Source organism: Rhinatrema bivittatum, chromosome 5, assembly GCF_901001135.1.
Source record: "Rhinatrema bivittatum chromosome 5, aRhiBiv1.1, whole genome shotgun sequence".
Taxonomy (NCBI): Eukaryota; Metazoa; Chordata; class Amphibia; order Gymnophiona; family Rhinatrematidae; genus Rhinatrema; species Rhinatrema bivittatum.
The window spans coordinates 348,569,486-348,591,559 of record NC_042619.1 but is presented as its reverse complement, the minus strand read 5'-3'; the positions used below and the strand labels follow the sequence as shown (position 1 = coordinate 348,591,559).

The following is a 22,074-nucleotide window of genomic DNA, read 5'->3' as shown; positions in this document are numbered from 1 at the left end:
TACCTTAGAACACTGAATGTTCTTTTTCGTGTAAAATCTGTTGCTATATATGCCTACTTTTTAATTGTTTGTGGGAAGGTGAGGCCAGGAGTTGTGTGCAAGGCTGTAAGGTTCGCCTGTGACACTTAATACCCTTTCCCCAGTCTCGGCCAGGGCTTAATTTTCTCTCTTTCTAAGCCCAGGGACAGGGCCGGTGCTGGCTTTTTTTTACAGCCCTGTGTGAAAAATTACTGTGCTACACCCGCCTCCCCCGATTCATTCAGTGTCTGTCCCAGGCCCATCAAATAAAGCACAGCTCCATCCTGCAATCTATATTTTTAAAAACTGACCCATTCACCCCCCCAGAACTCATGGATAAGGAAGTGTATGAGGGACCCTAGCCAAACCTTACAGCCTTGCACACACACACACACACACACACACACACACACACACACACACACACATTCCCATACCCTTTACAGACACACACACATTATGCATTTATAACAAATTTTACATGAAAAAGAACATTCAAGAGTACAATTTTCTGAGGCAAAAATATCCCTTACAACAAGCATATTATATTTACATGCAATCCTGTGGTGCCACCCAGAAAACTCTGCAAAAAAGGCACTTGGAGCTCCTATGGAATTAGACTTTTTGCAATGCGTATTGGGTGTGAGCTTGGCCCTCAGAAAACCATGAACAAACAGAATTACTATTACAATATAGTAAACCTCCCATTCCAAAACAACCCTATCTATGAAATGGCAACACTGCACATATTACCCAGGCCCTAGGTCAGTAATAAAAGCCATCAGGAAACCAGGCTGCTATAGATCCCTCACAGAAATTACATGCCAGCAAAATACCTCACCTCAGTCACATATACAGAACACAGAGAGACCCTCACCAAATCCATAATAAAGAGATCAGATAGTATAAACAATAATGTGCTGAGAAGAGATGAACTGGAACCCACAACAATGGAAAAACAGTGACTTTAAACATTAAATAATAAAATCAGGAAATGTAAATCATAATAAAACCATATTCCTAAAAAGAATATTTCAAGCCAGTTAACGAATAGAATATCGAAAATTTCCCAAACATCAAAATTTTTTTTAAAAATCTGCTGAATAAAAATCCAATTTAAAAATGTTCTATTCCCCCCCCCCCCCCCCCCAAAATAAATATTTGAAAAGAGCAGAGTCAGATTACACCCAATAATTAAAACTGGGATCAGATTTCCAGTCACCCTGAGATTGTCGTGGATTGGGAGAGGAAGGGTCACACAAATTTTATCTTCTGTCTCACACACACAATAACACATTCGTTCTCTCACACGTTCCCTCTTTATAACATACACAGGCTGCCTCTCCCTTATTCTCATAGATACATTGGGTTCGATTTTAAAATCTGTGCACGCGGTTCCTGGCACGCACGCACGGACATGCCCATTTTATAACATGCGTGCAGCAACGCGCACATGTCATAAAATACGACATACGCGCGCACATGTGTGCCCAATTTTATAATCGTCGCGCGCATGTGCTGGTGGGTTCACACTCACGCGCGCAATGGGGCTGCATTTTATAAACCAACGGTCAGTGACATGAGTAGGGCCTTCCCCAGTCCCCTCCCAGTCCACTACAATTAATGAGCGGACTGGGCGGGAACTTCCCTATACCCCTACTAAACCTTCCTACCTTTTCCCCCCTCCTCTCCTCCCCTCCCCCTAACTCCTACCTACCTATCCTATTTTTTTTTTCTTTCTAACTTAACTGCTCCTTTGGAGCAGAAGTAAATTACGTGCGCCGGGCAGCTGCCGTCGCGCACGTCTCCGGAACAAGGGGACAGACACATTCACAGGCACACAGGTTTTCACACAGTCACACACACAAGCTCTCACACAGTCTCATACACACACACACACACACACGCTGCTTGCAGGAAACACTGGTGGCACTGCAGGACATCGCTTTTGCCGGTGAGGAGTGGGAACCCGACAGCACGTGACTTCACATACCCCCCCCCCCCCCCCCAGCACGCCGCTGTGGCCCACTGATCTTCCTGCTTGGGGGAGGGAGCGGAAGCTGCGGGCGGGCATGCACGAGCATCAACGGCATGCAGGTCTGTCTCTCTACTCTAGGTGAACGTTGCTATGTGTGCACACGTGCCGCAGAGCTCCCCCCGAGTACTAGTATTTTCTTATAATATAGAGATTAGTAGTTGTAGTTACCTCCCCTTTAAATAGAACTGGAAGCAGACTTTCATTTGGGATTTATGTTGAGAAATGACTCACTTATCATAGGAATTTATGACCCCTAGTTTAAAGGTTAATACCATTCCTTGAAAAGCAGCCACCAGTTTTTCAAACCAGTTGTTTCTGGCATATCAAATCTGTCATGGATGCCTCAAGCAGTAAGTAGGTTCTTGTCATACAGAAATCTGCCTTCCGATTTCCAGGATCATTGCCAAATATATCAATTAGGTCATGTCTTAAGCAAACCAAATATTGCAAGCAAGGCAATACAAGAAAAATGCTCAACTGAAATTTGCCACGGATGGTACTGTGAACCTCTCTAACAAATGGCTATTCTTTGTCACATAAAAGATAGCTCACTGTCGTATTTATATTTAATAGATCCGTGTTGGTTGTTTTTTGTTTTTTTTTTTTACATCCTGCTTCCCGAACATTCAGTATGACAGAGCCAGTAGCAATAAGTAAGGGTATAGAGCTTTGGTGAGCTGAGGTGCTGCCTGCCAAGATCTTCTATAAAAACCTAGATGGACCCCGACTTGCAAACAGGTCATTAAATACTGCTGTAAGAGGCTTGTAGAAAAGGAAATGAGCAAAAAATGTGAGCCAATGCCGACAAAATAAAATCATGGAAAAAAAAGAGAAGGAAACATCCAAGGCCGCAGATTCTGAGATAGCGAATTCAAAGGAGGAGATAGGCTCCAGTGCACTTAAGATTCAATGAGTGATGGATTTAGCTAAATTGGTGGTGGCTACTCTTGAAATATACGTTTTTAATAACATTTATGAGCAATTATAAAACACGAAAAATACAATAGAAATCATGAAATATTTAGATAGTGTTGAGGCGCAGGTTGCTACTTACTACCAAGGAGGATATGAAGGAACAAAGTTGAATGGATGGAAAAAGCAGGCGAAAGGTCAAGAAGACGCAATGGATGGTTTTGAAAATCTCCCAAGGCATAATAATGTGCAATTTGTAGGAATTGCAGAATCTGAAACAGCAGTTACCTGATTTCACAGGGAAACACACCCTTAAAAAGGACCCACTGAATGGGGCCCAAACAAATTCTCAAGGAAAATTCAGGGTGGTCTTTGCTGTTATTGAACTATGCACACGAAAGAATGGCAGCAAACAGAGATCTACTTTCAAGACAGAAAAAAAGTAGTTCTGCTGTCCACACAGAACACCCATTACATTACAGGTAAACAACTTTGCTTTACAAAGCTTCCTGGAAAGATATACAGGGATAATGCTGTGGGATTAATTAAAAAATGACAAACCAGCTGAATGGCTACCATGTCTATGATATTTAAGGTTTTACATTTTACATCTATGGCTATCGCGTATATAGTGCATAAAGTTTTAATCATAAATTGTTAATTTACGTCTTTTCATGTATTTATGATTGCATAATATTTCACCTGTCCTGTTTATATAACACTTTAAAAATTAAATCAGTACAAATTTAGGGGGGCATACATATCTTTGCTTCCAGTAGCGATTAAGAGCCAATTTAAATTGTAATTAGGTACTCAGAGGTTGTTCAAGTGGGGGACTGGCCATGCCAATGGTCATAGACTCAGATGACTGAATCCTGAATTATACAGATCCCTGTAGGATTGAATTATAGAAGAAAATAAGAAATCTGTTATCAATATTATAATCCATCTGGGGACCAATGACCTTGCTAGAAATGATACCTATAAAGTACAGAAAGATTTCCAAAATCTAGGTGAAAAGACAAATGGCAAAGACCATTGCCTTTTCAGAAGTATTATCTGGTCATGCATTATAGATAAATTCAATGCCTGGCTCAAACCCTGCTATAAAGGATATGGATACATTGGTGGCTGGGGCCATGTATGGAGCAAAAAAGATGATATGGTAATGATGGCCTACATTTGTCAATGGAAGGAAAGTGAAAAATGCAGATCATACATTATCAGACGTTTAAACTAAGGGACGGGGGTGTCAGGACGTGGCCAAGGAACTTGGCATATCACCCCCAGACAAAACATGAAGAGGGAAGAGAAAGTAACAAAATCAATCAGTTAAACAATGCAGAAAAGTTAGCTAGGAATAGCAGCTGGAAAACTGACTTCAAATGCTTGTAGTCTGGGTAACAAAATTCCAGATCTGCAGGCCCTAATGTTGGAGGCGGACTTGGACATTGCTATAACTTGCTAAGAAGGGACAGAGAGGACAGAAAATGGGGAGGAGTAGCTCTTTATGTCAAAAACAATTTGGGCTAAAATGTGTTTTTTATGTAAATAAATCCTATTTTTGTCACAGAAATCATGATTTGCGTGCTTGACACGTTTTATGTGCATACATTATATTTTATGCACTCTAGATGTGTCTCTTTGCATACATTTTGGGGTTGGTTAGTGTGTCATTTTTTTTTTCTTTTAACTCGCCATCCATTAGCAAACCCATTAGGTTACTGAATGAGAATTGACTCAGTTTTTACCGTGTTGAGTAATGAAAAATGAGCTAAAATTTAGTTCGCAATTTTTATTAATTTTATTACATCGGGCTCTGTCAGTAGCTGCAGCCTGAGCTTCCTGAATGGCCATTGATTGTTGGCCAGTGCAGCCGGACCTGCCTCTGCTGCTGTCTCAGCGATGCTCATGTACCAGAAACTGAAATGGACCCTCCTCCCAGCAGCACTGTTCAGACTTCTAAAGAAAGAAGACCCACGTAATAAAAAAAACTATTTAATAAACATAACAGAACCAGACACTATCTCACAGTGGCTTAAGGTTATTTGAGCTGTAAAGCCATCCTAGCCCTGCAAACGTGAAATATCATTCCTTTGGCGTAAGTGACAGGCATACTTTTACATCTGAGCAGGCAGGGTTCTTTCTTTCTATCTAGAACTGTTCGTTTAGAGTGAAGATATGGAAAACATGGGTTATTGGGTTTTTTTTTTGTTTTGTTTTGTTGTTTTTATGTTTATTCTTTTGTGTAAATCTTTTATTTCACTACATCAATATGCATCAGAACATGTACCGTCATGAGCCCTTCCCGTTACAGTAACACATATACATGTACAATCAGGGTTTTAAACAGACATAGCAGGCATGAGCAGGATCAGTTTGGCTCAAGCATCAAGTATACCCTCGTATCTACAAGAAAAGGTGGATCAATGCTTTATCCTGAAGACTCCAGCTTCTAAAAAAAAAAAAAAAAAAAAAAGTATATATTGGAACTGTCCATAACACACAAGCCACAAAAGATAAAACCCCTAATTAGCTTTGTCAAAATGTTTCCATATGGCATTTGATCTCAAGGCAGTTATTTCTGGCGAAATAGGTAATAGTTTCCACTGTATACACATACCATACACTTTAGATCTGTTGTTTAAGGGAGCACTTGCCAGGAATTGTTTCAGGGGCTAGCTGCATTTCTTTTAGCTGCAAATAACCAGTGATTTGCCAAAGAACAATCTTTATCCCTTAAGAGCGAAAGCCTCAGCCTGGGAGCCCATTAACATCATCAAAGGATCTATATAAAGATCAAAATATCGGTGATCACCTTAATCCTAGGACAGGATTTCACCCAAATAAATTTGAACCTCATAGCAAATTCATCAGACATGTGTAACTTACCATGAAGGTGGGATAGGGCGAGGTGCAAGGGGGCGATAGACTGTTCTGCACCTAAAAAGGAGTTTCCTAACAGAGCTATTCATGGCTCCAGACTTAGTGGCGTGCACGGAAACATATTCTGTTTTGTGTCATCATTTTGTGTAGTTTGCCATTTTATGTTGTTTCTTTTTTTTTTTTAATTAGTTATATCATTTATAGCACATGTAATGAAATAACAGGAAAAGTGAGAGCATTTCAACAGAAATACAACCAAAGTGGGAGGAACAAATTATCAGCAAAATAAATTACAAGAAATATAAAAATAAACCATAGCATAGAGATTGGGGATATCAGCTAAACCGTCTACCAAGCATCTTTACCCCTAAACTCGAGTTTGCTAAGTACTCACAGGAGTTCCCAGAGACTTAGCAGTTAGAAAATGAGCCAGATGAACTGGATCAGAGAAAACATATTTATTATTCTAGTAGGAAACTAATCCTTTGCATGGGAATTTAAGAAACGAGCTTGCTCTAACACCAAACATTCTTTGCTCGTGAGATATCTGGGAAGATCAGGATTTTTTGGCCACAAGGTTGAAAATACTTATAAAATACCAGATCCTTGTCTCGCTGTAAGGAAAGAATAACTGGTAAGTTAGCTCTGGTTGGAAAGTCATCCAGAGAGGCTTCTAAAAACGTAGAAACCCCAGGACTTGCCAACACACCCATTTCCCTTTCCCCTGCAGTATTTACTATCTCTCGAAGCATTTTCCTTTTTGGGAGATAGCAAATCTTGCAAAGCATTGGCGCTAGGGATGTGCAATCGTTTTTCCCGAATTAGGCAATGTCAACCAAATTGCCTAATTCGGAATGGTTTGGGAGAACTGAAAAACGATTGAATTTTTTCTGAAAAAACCCCCCCGAACCATGGGAAAAACGAACTTCCTGCAGGGGGCCCCGAAACAAAGCCCGACATGAAATTTTTACCCGAAGCACATCTCTAATTGGCACTTTATCTCCATCAAAGGATATTAATTCACATATATATTTTGTAAATAGGTGATAGGAATATTTTTAAAAAATGCCAGTTGGAAGATTTCAAATTATTTTCTAACATTTCTAATTGGTTATGAATGGCGTTAGGCGAGCTCTAGACTTAGCGTTGGAGGTTGTCTCACTGCTTGAACTTTGCGGTTGTTCAGTTGTGAGTGCCGAGTTCCGTCTTGTGCTGCTTGTTTTTCCCTGGCTGTCTCCCATCCTTTTGTCTGTGATCTTGAGTGAATCTTTAGAGGGCATCTGGTTGTTGGTCTGTGATTGCTCTTTTGCCCACTTTTGTGTTTAGGTTCCTGAAAGAGAAGACTGGGTGCTCACGGCTGTGGTGAGAACGGAGCTTGAGAGGAGGCTGCAGGAGGAGCAGGTGAGTATGGTCGGGAATGTATCTCTAGGGTGAAGAGGGCTGGCTGGGGGGGGGGGCAGGGGGGGTCAGAAGGCTCTGATATGTCAAAGCCGATGGGCTTTGAGGGACTGGCCTCTGAGGGCAAGGCCAAAGAGAATCTGCCAGGAACTCTGCGTCCAACTTCGATGGGAATAGCAGAGCAACCCACTGATAGTCTGCAGTTGCCAAGTGAGTCACTGGCACCTGATACACAAGACGATGACAGTCAGATGGTTGAGCTCCGCTTAACATGGCCAGACGCATTCATGACCGACAACCCAGATGTACCAGCAACACCTGGCAACAGCGCGAGTGCCATTTTTACGGGCGCCACTGTGGTTGCGGGCGGCACGGGCAGGCTCAAGGCAATCTGCTGCCTAAGGCGAGACCTGAAATGACGCCCTCATTTCATGGCGCAGTGCAGGTGAAATCACCAAGAGGGCTTGGGGGTAGGACGGTCTCCTTTGAAGTCTGGCCCTTTGGCTTATTTGTAATGCGGAGGGTCGGTGGGAGAAGGGGGAGTGGCAGGGGTCCTCACAGGAATAACAGATATATTATCACTGACATGCTTTCTAGGAAGCTGGCAACCCTGCCACACTCTTGGGAACCCCTATTTTATTTACGTATTTATTTTATAGCCACTTCATTCAGGTACCGTAGGTATTCCCTCTTCCCGGAGGGGCTCACAATCTAGTAGGGTCACTCATCGAGCTGCGTTAGGGCTGATTCGTCTGATAAATGAGGTTTAATGCGCGTTGGGCGCATGCTGTTTATGGCAATGCTAGAAATTTATGGGAATGAGGGACCCCTACCGCATTTTGCTGTAAAATAATGCAGATTAAGGTGGGGTTTAATGTGAGAAATAACACCTTTTTCTTTGCGGTAGAGGGGAAAAATGTTTTTAGCACACCATAGTGGCTGGTATTGCGGATCGCGGATAATATTGCACACGATAAAATGAGGCCTTTTCTCCGACACATGTACACAGCCCTGCTGAACCAATAAAAACCAGCTTTTCTTACCTGCCCTGTCTTCCAGAAGCTACAGTGTTAGGGGGAATTGTACTAGTAATGGGATACTGGCTGCTTCCCGGCTGCTCAACAAGAACACCACCACCAGGCACGGGAGGTTCAAACGCCTCCTAGGGACGTACCCGCACCGGAGCCAGAGCCACAAGTCCCTCGAGTGCCCTTGCCCACATCTGGGTTTGCCACCCAGAAGGCCATGCAAGCAGTACAGGGAGTGCATCTTTCATCCACAAACCACATTGCTGGGGCTGCCAGAGGAACACGTGGTCCCCAGGTATCACCTCCTCTCTCAGGCCATCATGGATTTGCAGTAATACCACGGAGGGGAGCTGGATCTCGCTCTCATGCTATACCAGGCCTTACCAAACCCGTGTGCGCCCTGCATTTTATGGCATCTGGCTTCTTCCAAACCATAGTTGGGGTTGTCGGGGGGGGGGGGGAATGTCCCAAATGTCTTTTTCCCCCCCGTGTCTGGACCAGGCCATGACAGCTATTCCTGGCCACATTAATCATTACATAGGATTCCCTCATGAAAGGCAGGACTTGTTGGACTTGAGGAGAGGGTTCAATGCCATTGCCAACTTTCCTGACCTTCTGGGACCTATTGACTTCACTCGCGTAGCCCTCATCCCACCCCCGTGGCAGGGAGGAGATCTACTGCAACAGAAAGCTCTTCCACTCCATCAATGTGCAAGCGGTCTGTGATACTCAACTGTGCATCCTGGACATGGTGGCCAGGTACCCGGGAGCCACGCATGATTCCTTAGGCAACCTGGCCTGTTTGAATATTTTGAAGACGGCCTTTATGGTGATGGCTGGCTTGTAGGTAAGAGAGTGCTGCTTCTTTCTATACTCCCTCTCTGTCTATGTGTTTACAGCAAACACCAGTGACAAGGGGGCTGTCGGGGATGTGGCTGCATCGGTTACATGACAAGTGGCTTGCACATTAAAGTCCACAAGCCATAGTGCCAGGGCCGCGCTTGTTCTCTCTTAACGTGCCGGAGAGGCCTGTTAATGTTGTGTGCCCAAACAGCGCATTTGCCGCAAAGCTCTTTGTGTGACCGAGCACTTAACTTGTTAACTTTAAGCAAGTGACTGTCCAAATCCTCTCTCTTGGAGCTGTTGAAATGTCACTTGGCAACGAAAACCTTTTTTCTGTCCACGGTGCAGGGACTCCCAGGTCAGGTGTGCCCTGTTAGTGCTCTGTCAGCCAGGGTCTGTTTGTCTTGACCATCACAGGAGTACAAGGGTTCAATTGAAGCTGGGGGCTGCGCATTTTGGCACAATCCTAGTCACTGTATCATGTTAGAGAAATGTGTATCTCTGGAGGATATATTGCAGAACAGCCAGGGACATGAACAATCATCCCACGAGGCTGCTGTCTTTCTGTAGTGAAATGTGTGGCAGCTGTGATGTAGAGCTTCAGTGTTAGAGGAGTGCTAGAAATGGATAATGATAGCTTGGTTGTGAGTGACATGGACACATTGTATAGGGACCCCATATGCAGTATTCCATTCAGAAAAAGCAAGTGCTATTGCCTTCATATAGTCTCACAGTAAAAGGCAGCATGTACTTTGGGTTTGAAAAGAGCCTTTTAAGGGTCATGTCAAGCTGGAGCTTAGTTGGGGATGGGCAGCGATAGCAGAAAGTCGCGTTGGTGTGAGTGATGCAGCCATTTTCTCTTTGCTGCAGGAGCTTCGAGATACAGGTGCAGGGCCTGGTTTCTCACACCCATCGCAATTCCCAACAGGTTTGAGAAGACGAGGTACAATGAGGCCTTGTGTTCTACCCGCTGTGTCACAGAACGCACCTTTGGAGTTCTCAAATATAGATTTCGCTCTTTAGAAAAGATAGAGGGAGCTTTAATCTATTCCCGGGCCCACACTAGCTGAGAGAGCGCTGCTCTGCTGTGTGTTTCATAATCTGGTTCTAAGGCATGGTATCACAGTAGACATCATTCCAGATCTACCCGAGGATCCCCCATGTCCCCCTGCAGAAGCCAGGGAGACTTCATGAAGTGGCAGCCATCTTCGACAAAGCATCATACAACGCTACTTTGCCTGTCAATCCTCATCTACTCCATCCCCTTCCATTGAAGACAGCCCAGCAGAGTGGTTCTCGCTGGTCTCATCTCTATCTTTCTTTTACTCACAGATCCTCTGTCCGCGTCAGTGTGTAACAGAAACCACTTAGGCCTAGTTAGGTAACATTGTGATAATGGAGCAATAGGTGCACTAGACAGTAGTAGACAAAGTCTTGACGTACTCCAAGCCTCAACAAAACAGCAAAAAATACTGCTTTTCTGTAGTTCCTCCAACTTAATATTATCGAGATACTAAGTAGGAAGAACCACAGAAAGCAGCATCATGAAAAAAAAATGTCTTGACGGCAGTCAGGTTAGGAAAACGGATGCTCAGTTTACCAGCGTCCGTTTTCCTAATCCGTGGTTGTACGTGAGTTAGGGAAACGGATGCTCTGAGCACTTTTTATTTCTAGCGTGGCCTTTATAGAATGGCATCTCATTAACATGCCATATTGGGTGCCCAGGAGAGGAGAATAGGTGGGCGTTAGGAAAATGGATGCTCAATGCCCATTTTCTATGTGCTTTTATTGCATTGGTTTCAATGACTGCTCCAGTAGTATGACATCATTATCTAAAACGTTTCTGCTTGCTGCCAACCCTTCCCCAACCTGCAGCAGCCCCCTCCCCCTCCCTTTTCCATTCCCATCCCCACTCCTACTTGAGGAGACTCACTGGTTCCACAGCCAGCTGACCATTCAGGAGGAAAGTCCAGCCTACTGAAGCCTCCCCGGCACTTAAAATGAAGCCTTGGCCGAGACGAGAGAGCCACATGACCCAAAGTAGCAGAGCTCCAAAATCCTGTTTTCCCGCGTAGATCCAGTGCAGCCAGGGCTGGTGCAAAGGTATTAGGCATCATAAGTAACGCTTACAGCCTTGTACCTCCCAGCCCCTCCCTCCCTCAAACATAATCGTTTTTATGTTTAAAAAGTCAAAGTACAGTCTAATGAGGTAAAAGTATCATGAACAGGAAGCAGAGAGTAGGATTAAATGGACAATTTTCTCAGTGGAAGGGCGTGGACAGTAGAGTGCCTCAGGGATCTGTATTGGGACCCTTACTTTTCAATATATTTATAAATGATCTGGAAAGAAATACGACGAGTGAGATAATCAAATTTGCAGATGACACAAAATTGTTCAGAGTAGTTAATTTATCACAAGCAGATTGTGATAAATTGCAGGAAGACCTTGTGAGACTGGAAAATTGGGCATCGAAATGGCAGATGAAATTTAATGTGGATAAGTGCAAGGTGATGCATATAGGGAAAAATAACCCATGCTATAATTACACAATGTTGGGTTCCATATTAGGTGCTACAACCCAAGAAAGAGATCTAGGTGTCATAGTGGATAACACACTGAAATCGTCGGTTCAGTGTGCTGCGGCAGTCAAAAAAGCAAACAGAATGTTGGGAATTATTAGAAAGGGAATGGTGAATAAAACAGAAAATGTCATAATGCCTCTGTATCGCTCCATGGTGAGTGCACCTTGAATACTGTGTACAATTCTGGTCGCTGCATCTCAAAAAAGATATAATTGTGATGGAGAAGGTACGGAGAAGGGCTACCAAAATAAGGGGGATGGAACAGCTCCCCTATGAGGAAAGACTAAAGAGGTTAGGACTTTTCAGCTTGGAGAAGAGATGCCTGAGCGGGGATATGATAGAGGTGTTTAAAATCATGAGAGGTCTAGAACGGGTAGATGTGAATCGGTTATTTACTCTTTCGGATAATAGAAAGACTAGGGGGCACTCCATGAAGTTAGCATGGGGCACATTTAAAACTAATCTGAGAAAGTTCTTTTTTACTCAATGCATAATTAAACTCTGGAATTTGTTGCCAGAGGATGTGGTTAGTGCAGTTAATATAGCTGTGTTTAAAAAAGGATTGGATAAGTTCTTGGAGGAGAAGTCCATTACCTGCTATTAAGTTCACCTAGAGAATACCCACTGCCATTAGCAACGGTTACATGGGATAGACTTAGTTTTTGGGTACTTGCCAGGTTCTTATGGCCTGGATTGGCCACTGTTGGAAACAGGATGCTGGGCTTGATGGACCCTTGGTCTGACCCAGTATGGTAGGTTCTTATGTCTTCTTAAGGCCACATGGCGGGAGAGGTTTTATTTTCCAATGATGTATCATCAGCACTCGTTGCTGCAGTATGCGGAAATGGCGGTTTCCTTTCTACTCTTCCTCCCTGTGCAGATGCTTGTCCACCACCAACGCTCGTGTTCTCTCTATCTATTAGGTATTTACACTCCAGCATTCCACAGCACTGTTCTTGCTGGTTTCCTTGGTGGGCGAAAAGGGGGGAAACTCATTTTCCCCCCCTTTTCCCCTTTGCAGTTGGGTGCATCATTGGCGCTCGGCTCTGAAGTATGCGGAAATGGAGGTTGTGCTCCTGCTCGTCCTCCTGGCACAGAAGCCTCTCCTCCTCAGACGCCTCATTTGAGCCATCACTCACTGATGTTGGTCTCTTTTCCACCCATGAGTATTTCTGCGCCAGCATTCCTGTGTACTATTCCTGCTGCTTCCACAGTGGGTGCTTTTCGGTACTTCGTTGGGCTTCAGGTTCGCTAAGCATACTGTGGGTTTTGCAGCATGGGATGTTTGGTGCTATGAAGAAATCTATGTGGAAGAGCCGCCAGGATTTAGAAAAACCTGACCACACAGGATTTAGAAAAACCTGACCACAGAGCAATGCAGACTCAAGTGAGCAAGCCACCAGGGCATGAAAAATAAAAATACAGTGCTCACAAGCAGCAAGAGCCTTGTCTGTATTCTAAGAGACTGGATGACAGATGGATTTTTATGCCAATGCACGTTGAGGACCTGCTGACATGTTTTGAGCGAGAAGGGGATTGTAAGCTAAAAGGATTGGAATGTGGTGAAGAGCAACCTGACGGTGTATGAGACCCAGCTAGGGATGATTCCAACAGAAAGTCTGCTGGGAGGAGGATTTAGCAGGAACCAGATTTCAGTCTTGCTTTCCCTCCACGGTGGCAGAGTATAAAGCAGCTGCAACAAGCTATTCAAGAGGTAATCTGACTGCAGCAGTTGCTCACAGACCTGGGCAAGATGAGAACAAACTTCCACAGATTCTGGAACAGCACCAAAGTTGTATTTACTGCATGCAGAAAATGAAAAGTCAAACGAAGAATCTGAGAGAGCCACAGGAACATGGATTAATAGACCTCCAATATTGCCTACAGAGGACTTGATAGCAGATGCTCTCTCAAAACCCTTATGGGGAGGGGATGCCATCATAAACTGTTAAGTAAAATGAATCTAGTGCTGTTAGAAAGGGTCTTGAGAACATATTATTATAAAACATTCTACTATTACTCCCACTACTTCTCATTTCTAAAGCACTAATAAGCATAGCACTGTGCAGACACACGTCAGAGACTGTCCCTGCTGCATGGAGCTTAGAATCTACTCAAAGCAAACATACATGAAGCTAAGGGAAATATATGTTTATTCTCGAGAAGTGGTTAAGGCTGAAAATCAGGCAGCAATCAAACAGGATGATTATGTGTTGAACAGAAAGAGACGTCTATCTAAAGGATATTGGGTTTGTAATTATAGTAGAGGGGTTATTACCTTTCAGAACTTTATATGAATGCCCCATGTGGCAAGATAATGTGTTTCATGACAGGCATTTACATGAGCAGATTAGAAATGTGCTGACTCTTGCCTAGCTTTACAGGCACTTTATTATTTGTGGTTCTGCATTTGCAAAAGACAGGATATGTACACATGCACCATTTCCGAATTAGTTCCGTGGATAGTAATGCAGTGCCATATGAATGATATACGGACACACCATGCCACGCTGTTTCTCACATCCTTTTGAAAATTATTTTGGGGGAAAAAGAATGTATGGAACACGGTTTTGTGTGCACTTTTCCCTGGACTAGAAAGAAGTCACTGCACTTACCATCAGGGTCTGTGAATGTTTTGAAAGCGGACTCATGAACGTACGTCTGCTTCAGGAATTCAAGCCAAATTCTGCAGGCGGGTACTTTGCCCCACACCAACCGCTGAAAACTACCTTCTTCATAATGTCATAGCTAGAGATGTTCAAAGTTTAGAAAAAAAAAAGTTTGTGAACTAATTCAACAAACCTGCAAGAATTTTTAGTGACTTTTCCAAATTCTTTTGCATAACATTTTTGTAGAAATCAGACACGAATCAGCTAATCCCAATCAGATTGTAAGGAGTGAATTTTCAAAGGAGTTTTGCTCGTAAAAATAGCATGCGTGTGCTTTTGTCATTTCATAACCCTCGAGTACATATAGATTTTAGGTTTCATGCATATATTTTAGTGGAAAAATCAGGACGTTCTAGAAGGGGGGAGGTCAGCAGTAGGTGCTCTCTTGTAAGAGATATACGCATAGACTAGCAAATTTGATCCTACATTTTCACACCTGCTAATCAACTTGTGCAAGTGAAATCGGACTTGTCTGTTGTCTGTAGTTTTGGGTGGAGGTCTGGGTGAACTGGTGGGGGCTCAGGGTGAAGGGCTAGAGCGTGTTAGGTGAACTAGAGGAGATATTGGAAACCTGGCGATTCCAAGTACTCATGCAAGTAAGTAATTTCAAATCAGTATCAAGTACATTTTCAAAGGCTCGTGAGCACAAATACCGGCAGTTACATGCGTGGCCGGGCCCTGCCACGCACAAGTGCCAGGCCTCTCAGAAAGGGCGGCCGGGGGCGGAGTCTGGGCGGGCTGGGACCGTGCCGTTTGACGCTGGCCCGGGGAAGCGCACGCAGGCAGCCGGCTGGCGCGCAGAATCTTCTGCTGCTCCAGAGGTGCAGCAAGGTGTAAAAATTTTTAAAAAATTTAAGAGTTAGGTAGGGGGGTAGGGATTGAGGAGGAGAGGGGAAGAGGTAGGAAGGGTAGAGTTAGGCATAGAAAAGTTCCCTCCCAGTCCACTCCTTAATTGGTGCAGACTGCGAGGGAACTAGGGGAGGCCCAATTGCGTCGCTGCATGTGGGCTTTTAAAATTCTCCCCCCGTGCGCAGAGGCCATCTGCCCGCACGTGCGCGTGTTATAAAATAGCTGCATCCATGTGTGTGTGTGCCGGGAACCGTGTGCCCATCCATGGGCACACGCTCCTTTGAAATTCGACCCCTTTATGTGCATTCCTTATAAAATCCTTATTTTGCCCATAAAATGTGATCATGTTTATAAAAATGGGTAAAGAAGGTTTACTTTTTATTGCATCAGAAATATGCTGTACATGCTTCCTCCCTCCGCAGAGTTTATAAAATACTCGTGTTAATCTCCAAGCATTCATTTACAAACGCAAATGCTGTACCTCGGAGAGGTTTCAAAATTGGGCTCTCTAAACATTTGGTGAATCATGGAAACCCGCCTCAACCAGATCCAATGTGTATTTCTACAAATCATCCAAATCTGCCTCAAATTTCGACACACATACACCGACTTATCCAAATTTGCTGGGAAAATTTAACAATTCGGCACATCTGGGGAAAGTACAAAACTTCTGTTGAACTCAAAACCTGTCAGGAATTTGCCTGGTTCTAGTTAGATCTCTAAGTATAAGAAACATGGTGCCAGGCTGCATGTGAAAGGAGTATCCCAATTTGTGCTCTGTAAAATATCTAAATTCTTTTCTGAAAAGGTATTAATTTCAGATGAGCTCCAAATGTGAATTATAATCTGCTATTCATACTAGCATAGTAATGATGGCAGGAAAAGACCTGGTCCATCCACTCTGCCCAGAAACAGTTCTTATGGTAGTAACTGCCGCTCCATGCAGGTTACCCCCATGTTACTGTTAAGGGTAGTAACTGTCGCTCCATGCAGGTTACCCCCATGTGTTCTATTAAGGGTAGTAACTGCCTCTCCGTGCAGGTTACCCCCATGTGTTCTATTAAGGGTAGTAACTGCCTCTCCGTGCAGGTTACCCCCATGTGTTCTATTAAGGGTAGTATCTGCCGCTCTGTGCAGGTTATCCCCATGTTTCTGTTAAGGGTAATAACTGCCGCTCCGTGCAGGTTACCCCCATGTGTTCTATTAAGGGTAGTATCTGCCGCTCTGTGCAGGTTACCCCCATGTTTCTGTTAAGGGTAGTAACTGCCTCTCCGTGCAGGTTACCCCCATGTGTTCTATTAAGGGTAGTAACTGCCTCTCCGTGCAGGTTACCCCCATGTGTTCTATTAAGGGTAGTATCTGCCGCTCCATGCAGGTTACCCCCATGTTTCTGTTAAGGGTAGTAACTGCCTCTCCGTGCAGGTTACCCCCTTGTGTTCTATTAAGGGTAGTAACTGCCTCTCCGTGCAGGTTACCCCCATGTGTTCTATTAAGGGTAGTATCTGCCGCTCCATGCAGGTTACCCCCATGTTTCTGTTAAGGGTAGTAACTGCCTCTCCGTGCAGGTTACCCCCATGTGTTCTATTAAGGGTAGTAACTGCCGCTCCGTGCAGGTTACCCCCATGTGTTCTATTAAGGGTAGTAACTGCCGCTCCATGCAGGTTACCCCCATGTGTTCTATTAAGGGTAGTAACTGCCGCTCCGTGCAGGTTACCCCCATGTGTTCTATTAAGGGTAGTATCTGCCGCTCCATGCAGGTTACCCCCATGTTTCTGTTAAGGGTAGTAACTGCCTCTCCGTGCAGGTTACCCCCATGTTTCTGTTAAGGGTAGTAACTGCCTCTCCGTGCAGGTTACCCCCATGTGTTCTATTAAGGGTAGTAACTGCCGCTCCGTGCAGGTTACCCCCATGTGTTCTATTAAGGGTAGTAACTGCCGCTCCATGCAGGTTACCCCCATGTGTTCTATTAAGGGTAATAACTGCCGCTCCGTGCAGGTTACCCCCATGTGTTCTATTAAGGGTAGTATCTGCCGCTCCATGCAGGTTACCCCCATGTTTCTGTTAAGGGTAGTAACTGCCTCTCCGTGCAGGTTACCCCCATGTGTTCTATTAAGGGTAGTAACTGCCTCTCCGTGCAGGTTACCCCCATGTGTTCTATTAAGGGTAGTATCTGCCGCTCTGTGCAGGTTACCTCCATGTTTCTGTTAAGGGTAATAACTGCCGCTCCGTGCAGTTTACCCCCATGTTTCTGTTAAGGGTAGTAACTGCTGCTCTGTGCAGGTTACCCCCATGTTTCTGAAAAGGGTAGTAACTGCCGCTCCGTGCAGGTTACCCCCATGTTTCTGTTAAGGGTAGTATCTGCCGCTCCGTGCAGGTTACCCCCATGTTTCTGTTAAGGGCAGTAACTGCCGCTCCATGCAGGTTACCCCCATGTTTCTGTTAAGGGTAATAACTGCCGCTCCGTGCAGGTTACCCCCATGTTTCTGTTAAGGGTAGTATCTGCCACTCCGTGCAGGTTACCCCCATGTTTCTGTTAAGGGTAGTATCTGCCGCTCCGTGCAGGTTACCCCCATGTTTCTGTTAAGGGTAGTATCTGCCGCTCCGTGCAGGTTACCCCCATGTTTCTGAAAAGGGTAGTAACTGCTGCTCCATGCAGGTTACCCCCATGTTTCTGTTAAGGGTAGTAACTGCCGCTCCATGCAGGTTACTCCCATGTTTCTGTTAAGGGCAGTAACTGCTGCTCCATGCAGGTTACCCCCCCATGTTTCTGTTAAGGGTAGTAACTGCCGCTCCATGCAGGTTACCCCCATGTTTCTGAAAAGGGTAGTAACTGCTGCTCCATGCAGGTTACCCCCATGTTTCTGTTAAGGGTAGTAACTGCCGCTCCGTGCAGGTTACCCCCATGTTTCTGTTAAGGGTAGTAACTGCCGCTCTGTGCAGGTTACCCCCATGTTTCTGTTAAGGGAAGTAACTGCCGCTCTGTGCAGGTTACCCCCATGTTTCTGTTAAGGGTAGTAGCTGCTGCTCTGTGCAGGTTACCCCCAAGTTTCTGTTAAGGGTAGTAACTGCCTCTCTGTGCAGGTTACCCCCATGTTTCTGTTAAGGGCAGTAACTGCCGCTCCATGCAGGTTACCCCCATGTTTCTGTTAAGGGTAGTAACTGCCGCTCCATGCAGGTTACCCCCATGTTTCTGAAAAGGGTAGTAACTGCTGCTCCGTGCATGTTACCCCCATGTTTCTGTTAAGGGTAGTAACTGCCTCTCTGTGCAGGTTACCCCCATGTTTCTGTTAAGGGCAGTAACTGCCGCTCCGTGCAGGTTACCCCCATGTTTCTGTTAAAGGTAGTAACTGCCGCTCTGTGCAGGTTACCCCCATGTTTCTGTTAAGGGTAGTAACTGCTTCTCTGTGCAGGTTACACCCATGTTTCTGTTAAGGGCAGTAACTGCTGCTCTGTGCAGGTTACCCCCATGTTTAAGGGTTAGTAACTGCCACTCTATGCAGGTTACCCCCATGTTTAAGGGTTAGTAACTGCCGCTCTGTGCAGGTTACCCTGAAGCCTTATGTTAAGGCAAGCAACTGTCAAACCCATAACAAAATTACTGCTAGCAACCTTTTACAGGGTGAGCAGCCTTCCTGATAATCCAGACAATACTGTTTGAACGTGCTTTGCTTTTGGGCTTGGCTGTACGAGCAGTCCTGTGCTTTTCCCCTAATGTCAGTGATTCAGTACCCCGGAGCATGAAAGTCAGGGCCCAGTATTGGCTGTCGCATGAATCCAATTCAGCACTTTTGGATTACCACACCCCAGATGCATCACTCTGCATTTCTTGGCATTGAATCCCAGCTGCCAAGTCAGCTGAACTCTGAAGCAATTCTGCTTTTCGCAGCTTTCGTTACCAAACCAAAGACTGGAGACCTCGTATTTGATCCTCGGGGAACCAGGAATCACCACTGAATAGAAAAAATGAAAGCAAAGAAGTGGCCATCCTTGAGCATAAAAAGAAAAACAGCAACAGTGGAACCAAATATTATTAGCAAAGAATAAGGCCAGCCTTACGATTTTGTGAGATCCCTTAGAGTCAGCAAACAAAAGGTTCAGTAGAGAAAATGAAAACTTGGAGATAAAGCTGAGATATGGATTGAGCTAGAGATGATTCTGTTCGTGAGACGATTTTCCAAATGTCTCTAAAAGCGATGTTAACCGGCTCGGCCAAAATTCCCCCTATCATAGTCGTCCCTCCCAACCGTTGCATGGGTGAAACTGCTGCGGGTACCAGGGTTAGACTTTTCCCAGAGACCCCACTATCCAATATAGCTTTGTCTTTTTTTTTCCTCTGGGACCTCATCTAAACGGTCTGAATTAGAGAAAAGATTGGATTCTGTTGAGTCTGCTATAACTAATCCCATTACTACTTTCCAGTCTACTGCAGTTGCTAATATTAATGGTAACTTGATATTACATAATAAATGTGAATTGCTGGAAAATACGATTAGGGCTAAAATTCTAAGATTGTTACATTTTCCAAAAACAAGATTATTAGCGCCTAGGGAGTCATTTAGGAAGTATGCTCGAGAGGTTTTGCAATTACTCTCTAAATGTTACAGAGAAGGGCTACCAAAATGATAAGGGGAAAGGAACAGCTCCCCTATGAGGAAAGACTAAAGAGGTTAGGACTTTTCAGCTTGGAGAAGAGACGGCTGAGGGGGGATATGATAGAGATGTTTAAAATCATGAGAGGTCTAGAACGGGTAGATGTGAGTCGGTTATTTACTCTTTCGGATAATAGAAAGACTAGGGGGCACTCCATGAAGTTAGCATGGGGCACATTTAAAACTAATCGGAGAAAGTTCTTTTTCACTCAACGCACAATTAAACTCTGGCATTTGTTGCCAGAGGATGTGGTTAGTGCAGTTAGTATAGCTGTGTTTAAAAAAGGATTGGATATGTTCTTGGAGGAGAAGTCCATTAATGGCTATTAATTAAGCTGACTTAGAGAATAGCCACTGCCATTAGCAATGGTAACATGGAATAGACTTAGTTTTTGGGTACTTGCCAGGTTCTTATGGCCTGGATTGGCCACTGTTGGAAACAGGATGCTGGGCTTGATGGACCCTTGGTCTGACCCAGTATGGCATGTTCTTATGTTCTTATCTATGAAGAAGGATGTTGCTAGTAATGAGGGAATACTATATTATGTGAACCTCTAGGTGTAAGAAAAAACAAACCACGTACTCACAAAAATATTTCTTACATACAATTTTTAAGTGGACTATTTAAAACATGGGTTATCAGATAAGAGATTCTAAACCCAGTGCTTTATGATGGTCACTTGAATACATGTTTTAAATAGTCCACTTAAAAATTGTATGTAAGAAGTATTTTTGTGAGTACGCTAGTAATGAGGGAGCATATGATATTTTAACCCCATTTGTTTTGTGCTCCACATCCGTGGCAGGCCCGCGGCCGGGCTCACTCACCCCTGACGCTGGCCCGACCTCCTTGGCGATGGTGGGCGGTCGCCAAGTGCCTGTGCTCCCGGGATCCTCCTGTGCCGCCGCGGCCTCCTCCGGGTCCGACCGGGCCTCCCCACGTACGCCACGGGGAGACGCCGCCGTTTCCTCTTCCCTGGCCAGTGGGCCTTAGGTGCACGCACACGCGCCTCTCTGGGCTTTAAAGGGGCCGCAGCGGGAAAGAGTCCCGTGGCCCCAGGTGAATACGTCAACCTGCTCCACTATATAAGGCAAGCTCAGACATTCAGAGCCTGCCTTGGCAACAGGTCTCCACGCTTCCCTGTCGTGTGCTTTGTTGCTACTCCTGCTCCAGTTCCAGCTCAATTCTGTTCCAGTTCCAGCTCCTGCTTACCTTCTGATGGACCTCCTTGGCTTTGACCCTTTGCTTGGACTTGACCTTGCCTTTTTCCGCCTGCCTTCGACCCTTTGCTTGGACCTGACCTTGCCTCTAGCCGCCAGCCTCAACCCTCCGTTTGGACCCGACCTTGGTTCTTGCCTCATCCTTCCGGAACCCTTCATCTCCGATGCCACCTGGCACTGCCTCTGGACACCTTCTCTGGGATCAACCACGCGGAGGCTTGCCTAAGTCCAGCCAGGCCCGGTACCCAAGGGCTCAACCTGTGGGGAACGAGGGCTGGTATTGGCGAAGCTCCAGTCGGCCTCCACTTCCCGCTTGGCCTCGCCTCCTGACAATGGGGACCCACGGGGGCTTCCTTCACAGGTGGCGCCACCACCACCTCTGGCCAGGGGGTCCACCTCTGCAACAATTTGAGCGTGTAGATGTTTCTGATTTTCTTCAAAGCTCTAATGATAATATATCAATGCGATCCACTCTTATTATATCTTTTGCCTTAGATGTTGACAAAGATTTGGTCCTTAAATAATATTTTATGTATAGAAATGAGAATTTCTATACTCCAGGTTTTGCTAGAGACATCCAGATGAGGAGGGAAACCTTCCTGCTTTATAAACAGCGTGTGTTAACTCTGGGAGCATCTTTTTTCCTAAAGTTTCCATGCAAATGCATTATTACATTCCAAGGGAATAAGTTTGTTTTTACTGACCCAGCTCATTTAGACACATTCCTTATAGATAAAGCTGCTGATATTAGTAGTTAAGGCCTCTGGGGTCCTGGTAATAAATTTAGTTTTTGCTAGTATGTCCTCTCAGTTTAATTTATTTCCTATTTTGTTGTTGTTACACTGCTTTTTGGATACCCTTTTGGATAAGGACTGTATTTTGATATCATATTGTGATTTTTCCTTTGAAATCTTTTCTTTTTCCTATATATTTACATTATGATTCAAAAGTCTCAAGACAAATTCACGGTAATCGTCAGC

At 44.7% G+C, this 22,074-nt stretch overlaps 1 protein-coding gene across 2 annotated transcripts in view; it reads left to right on the top strand.

Annotated features, from left to right (window-relative positions):
- Positions 1-22,074, top strand: part of ERCC5 (ERCC excision repair 5, endonuclease) — a 104,931-nt gene that overhangs the window by 75,782 nt on the left and 7,075 nt on the right. The window contains exon 16 of one of the 2 annotated variants that reach the window (XM_029604524.1): positions 7,181-7,255. In XM_029604524.1, the coding sequence (XP_029460384.1) occupies positions 7,181-7,255 (75 nt within the window). Of the gene's footprint in view, positions 1-7,180; positions 7,256-22,074 lie in introns of those variants that run through there. The other variant, XM_029604523.1, reaches the window with a different exon arrangement.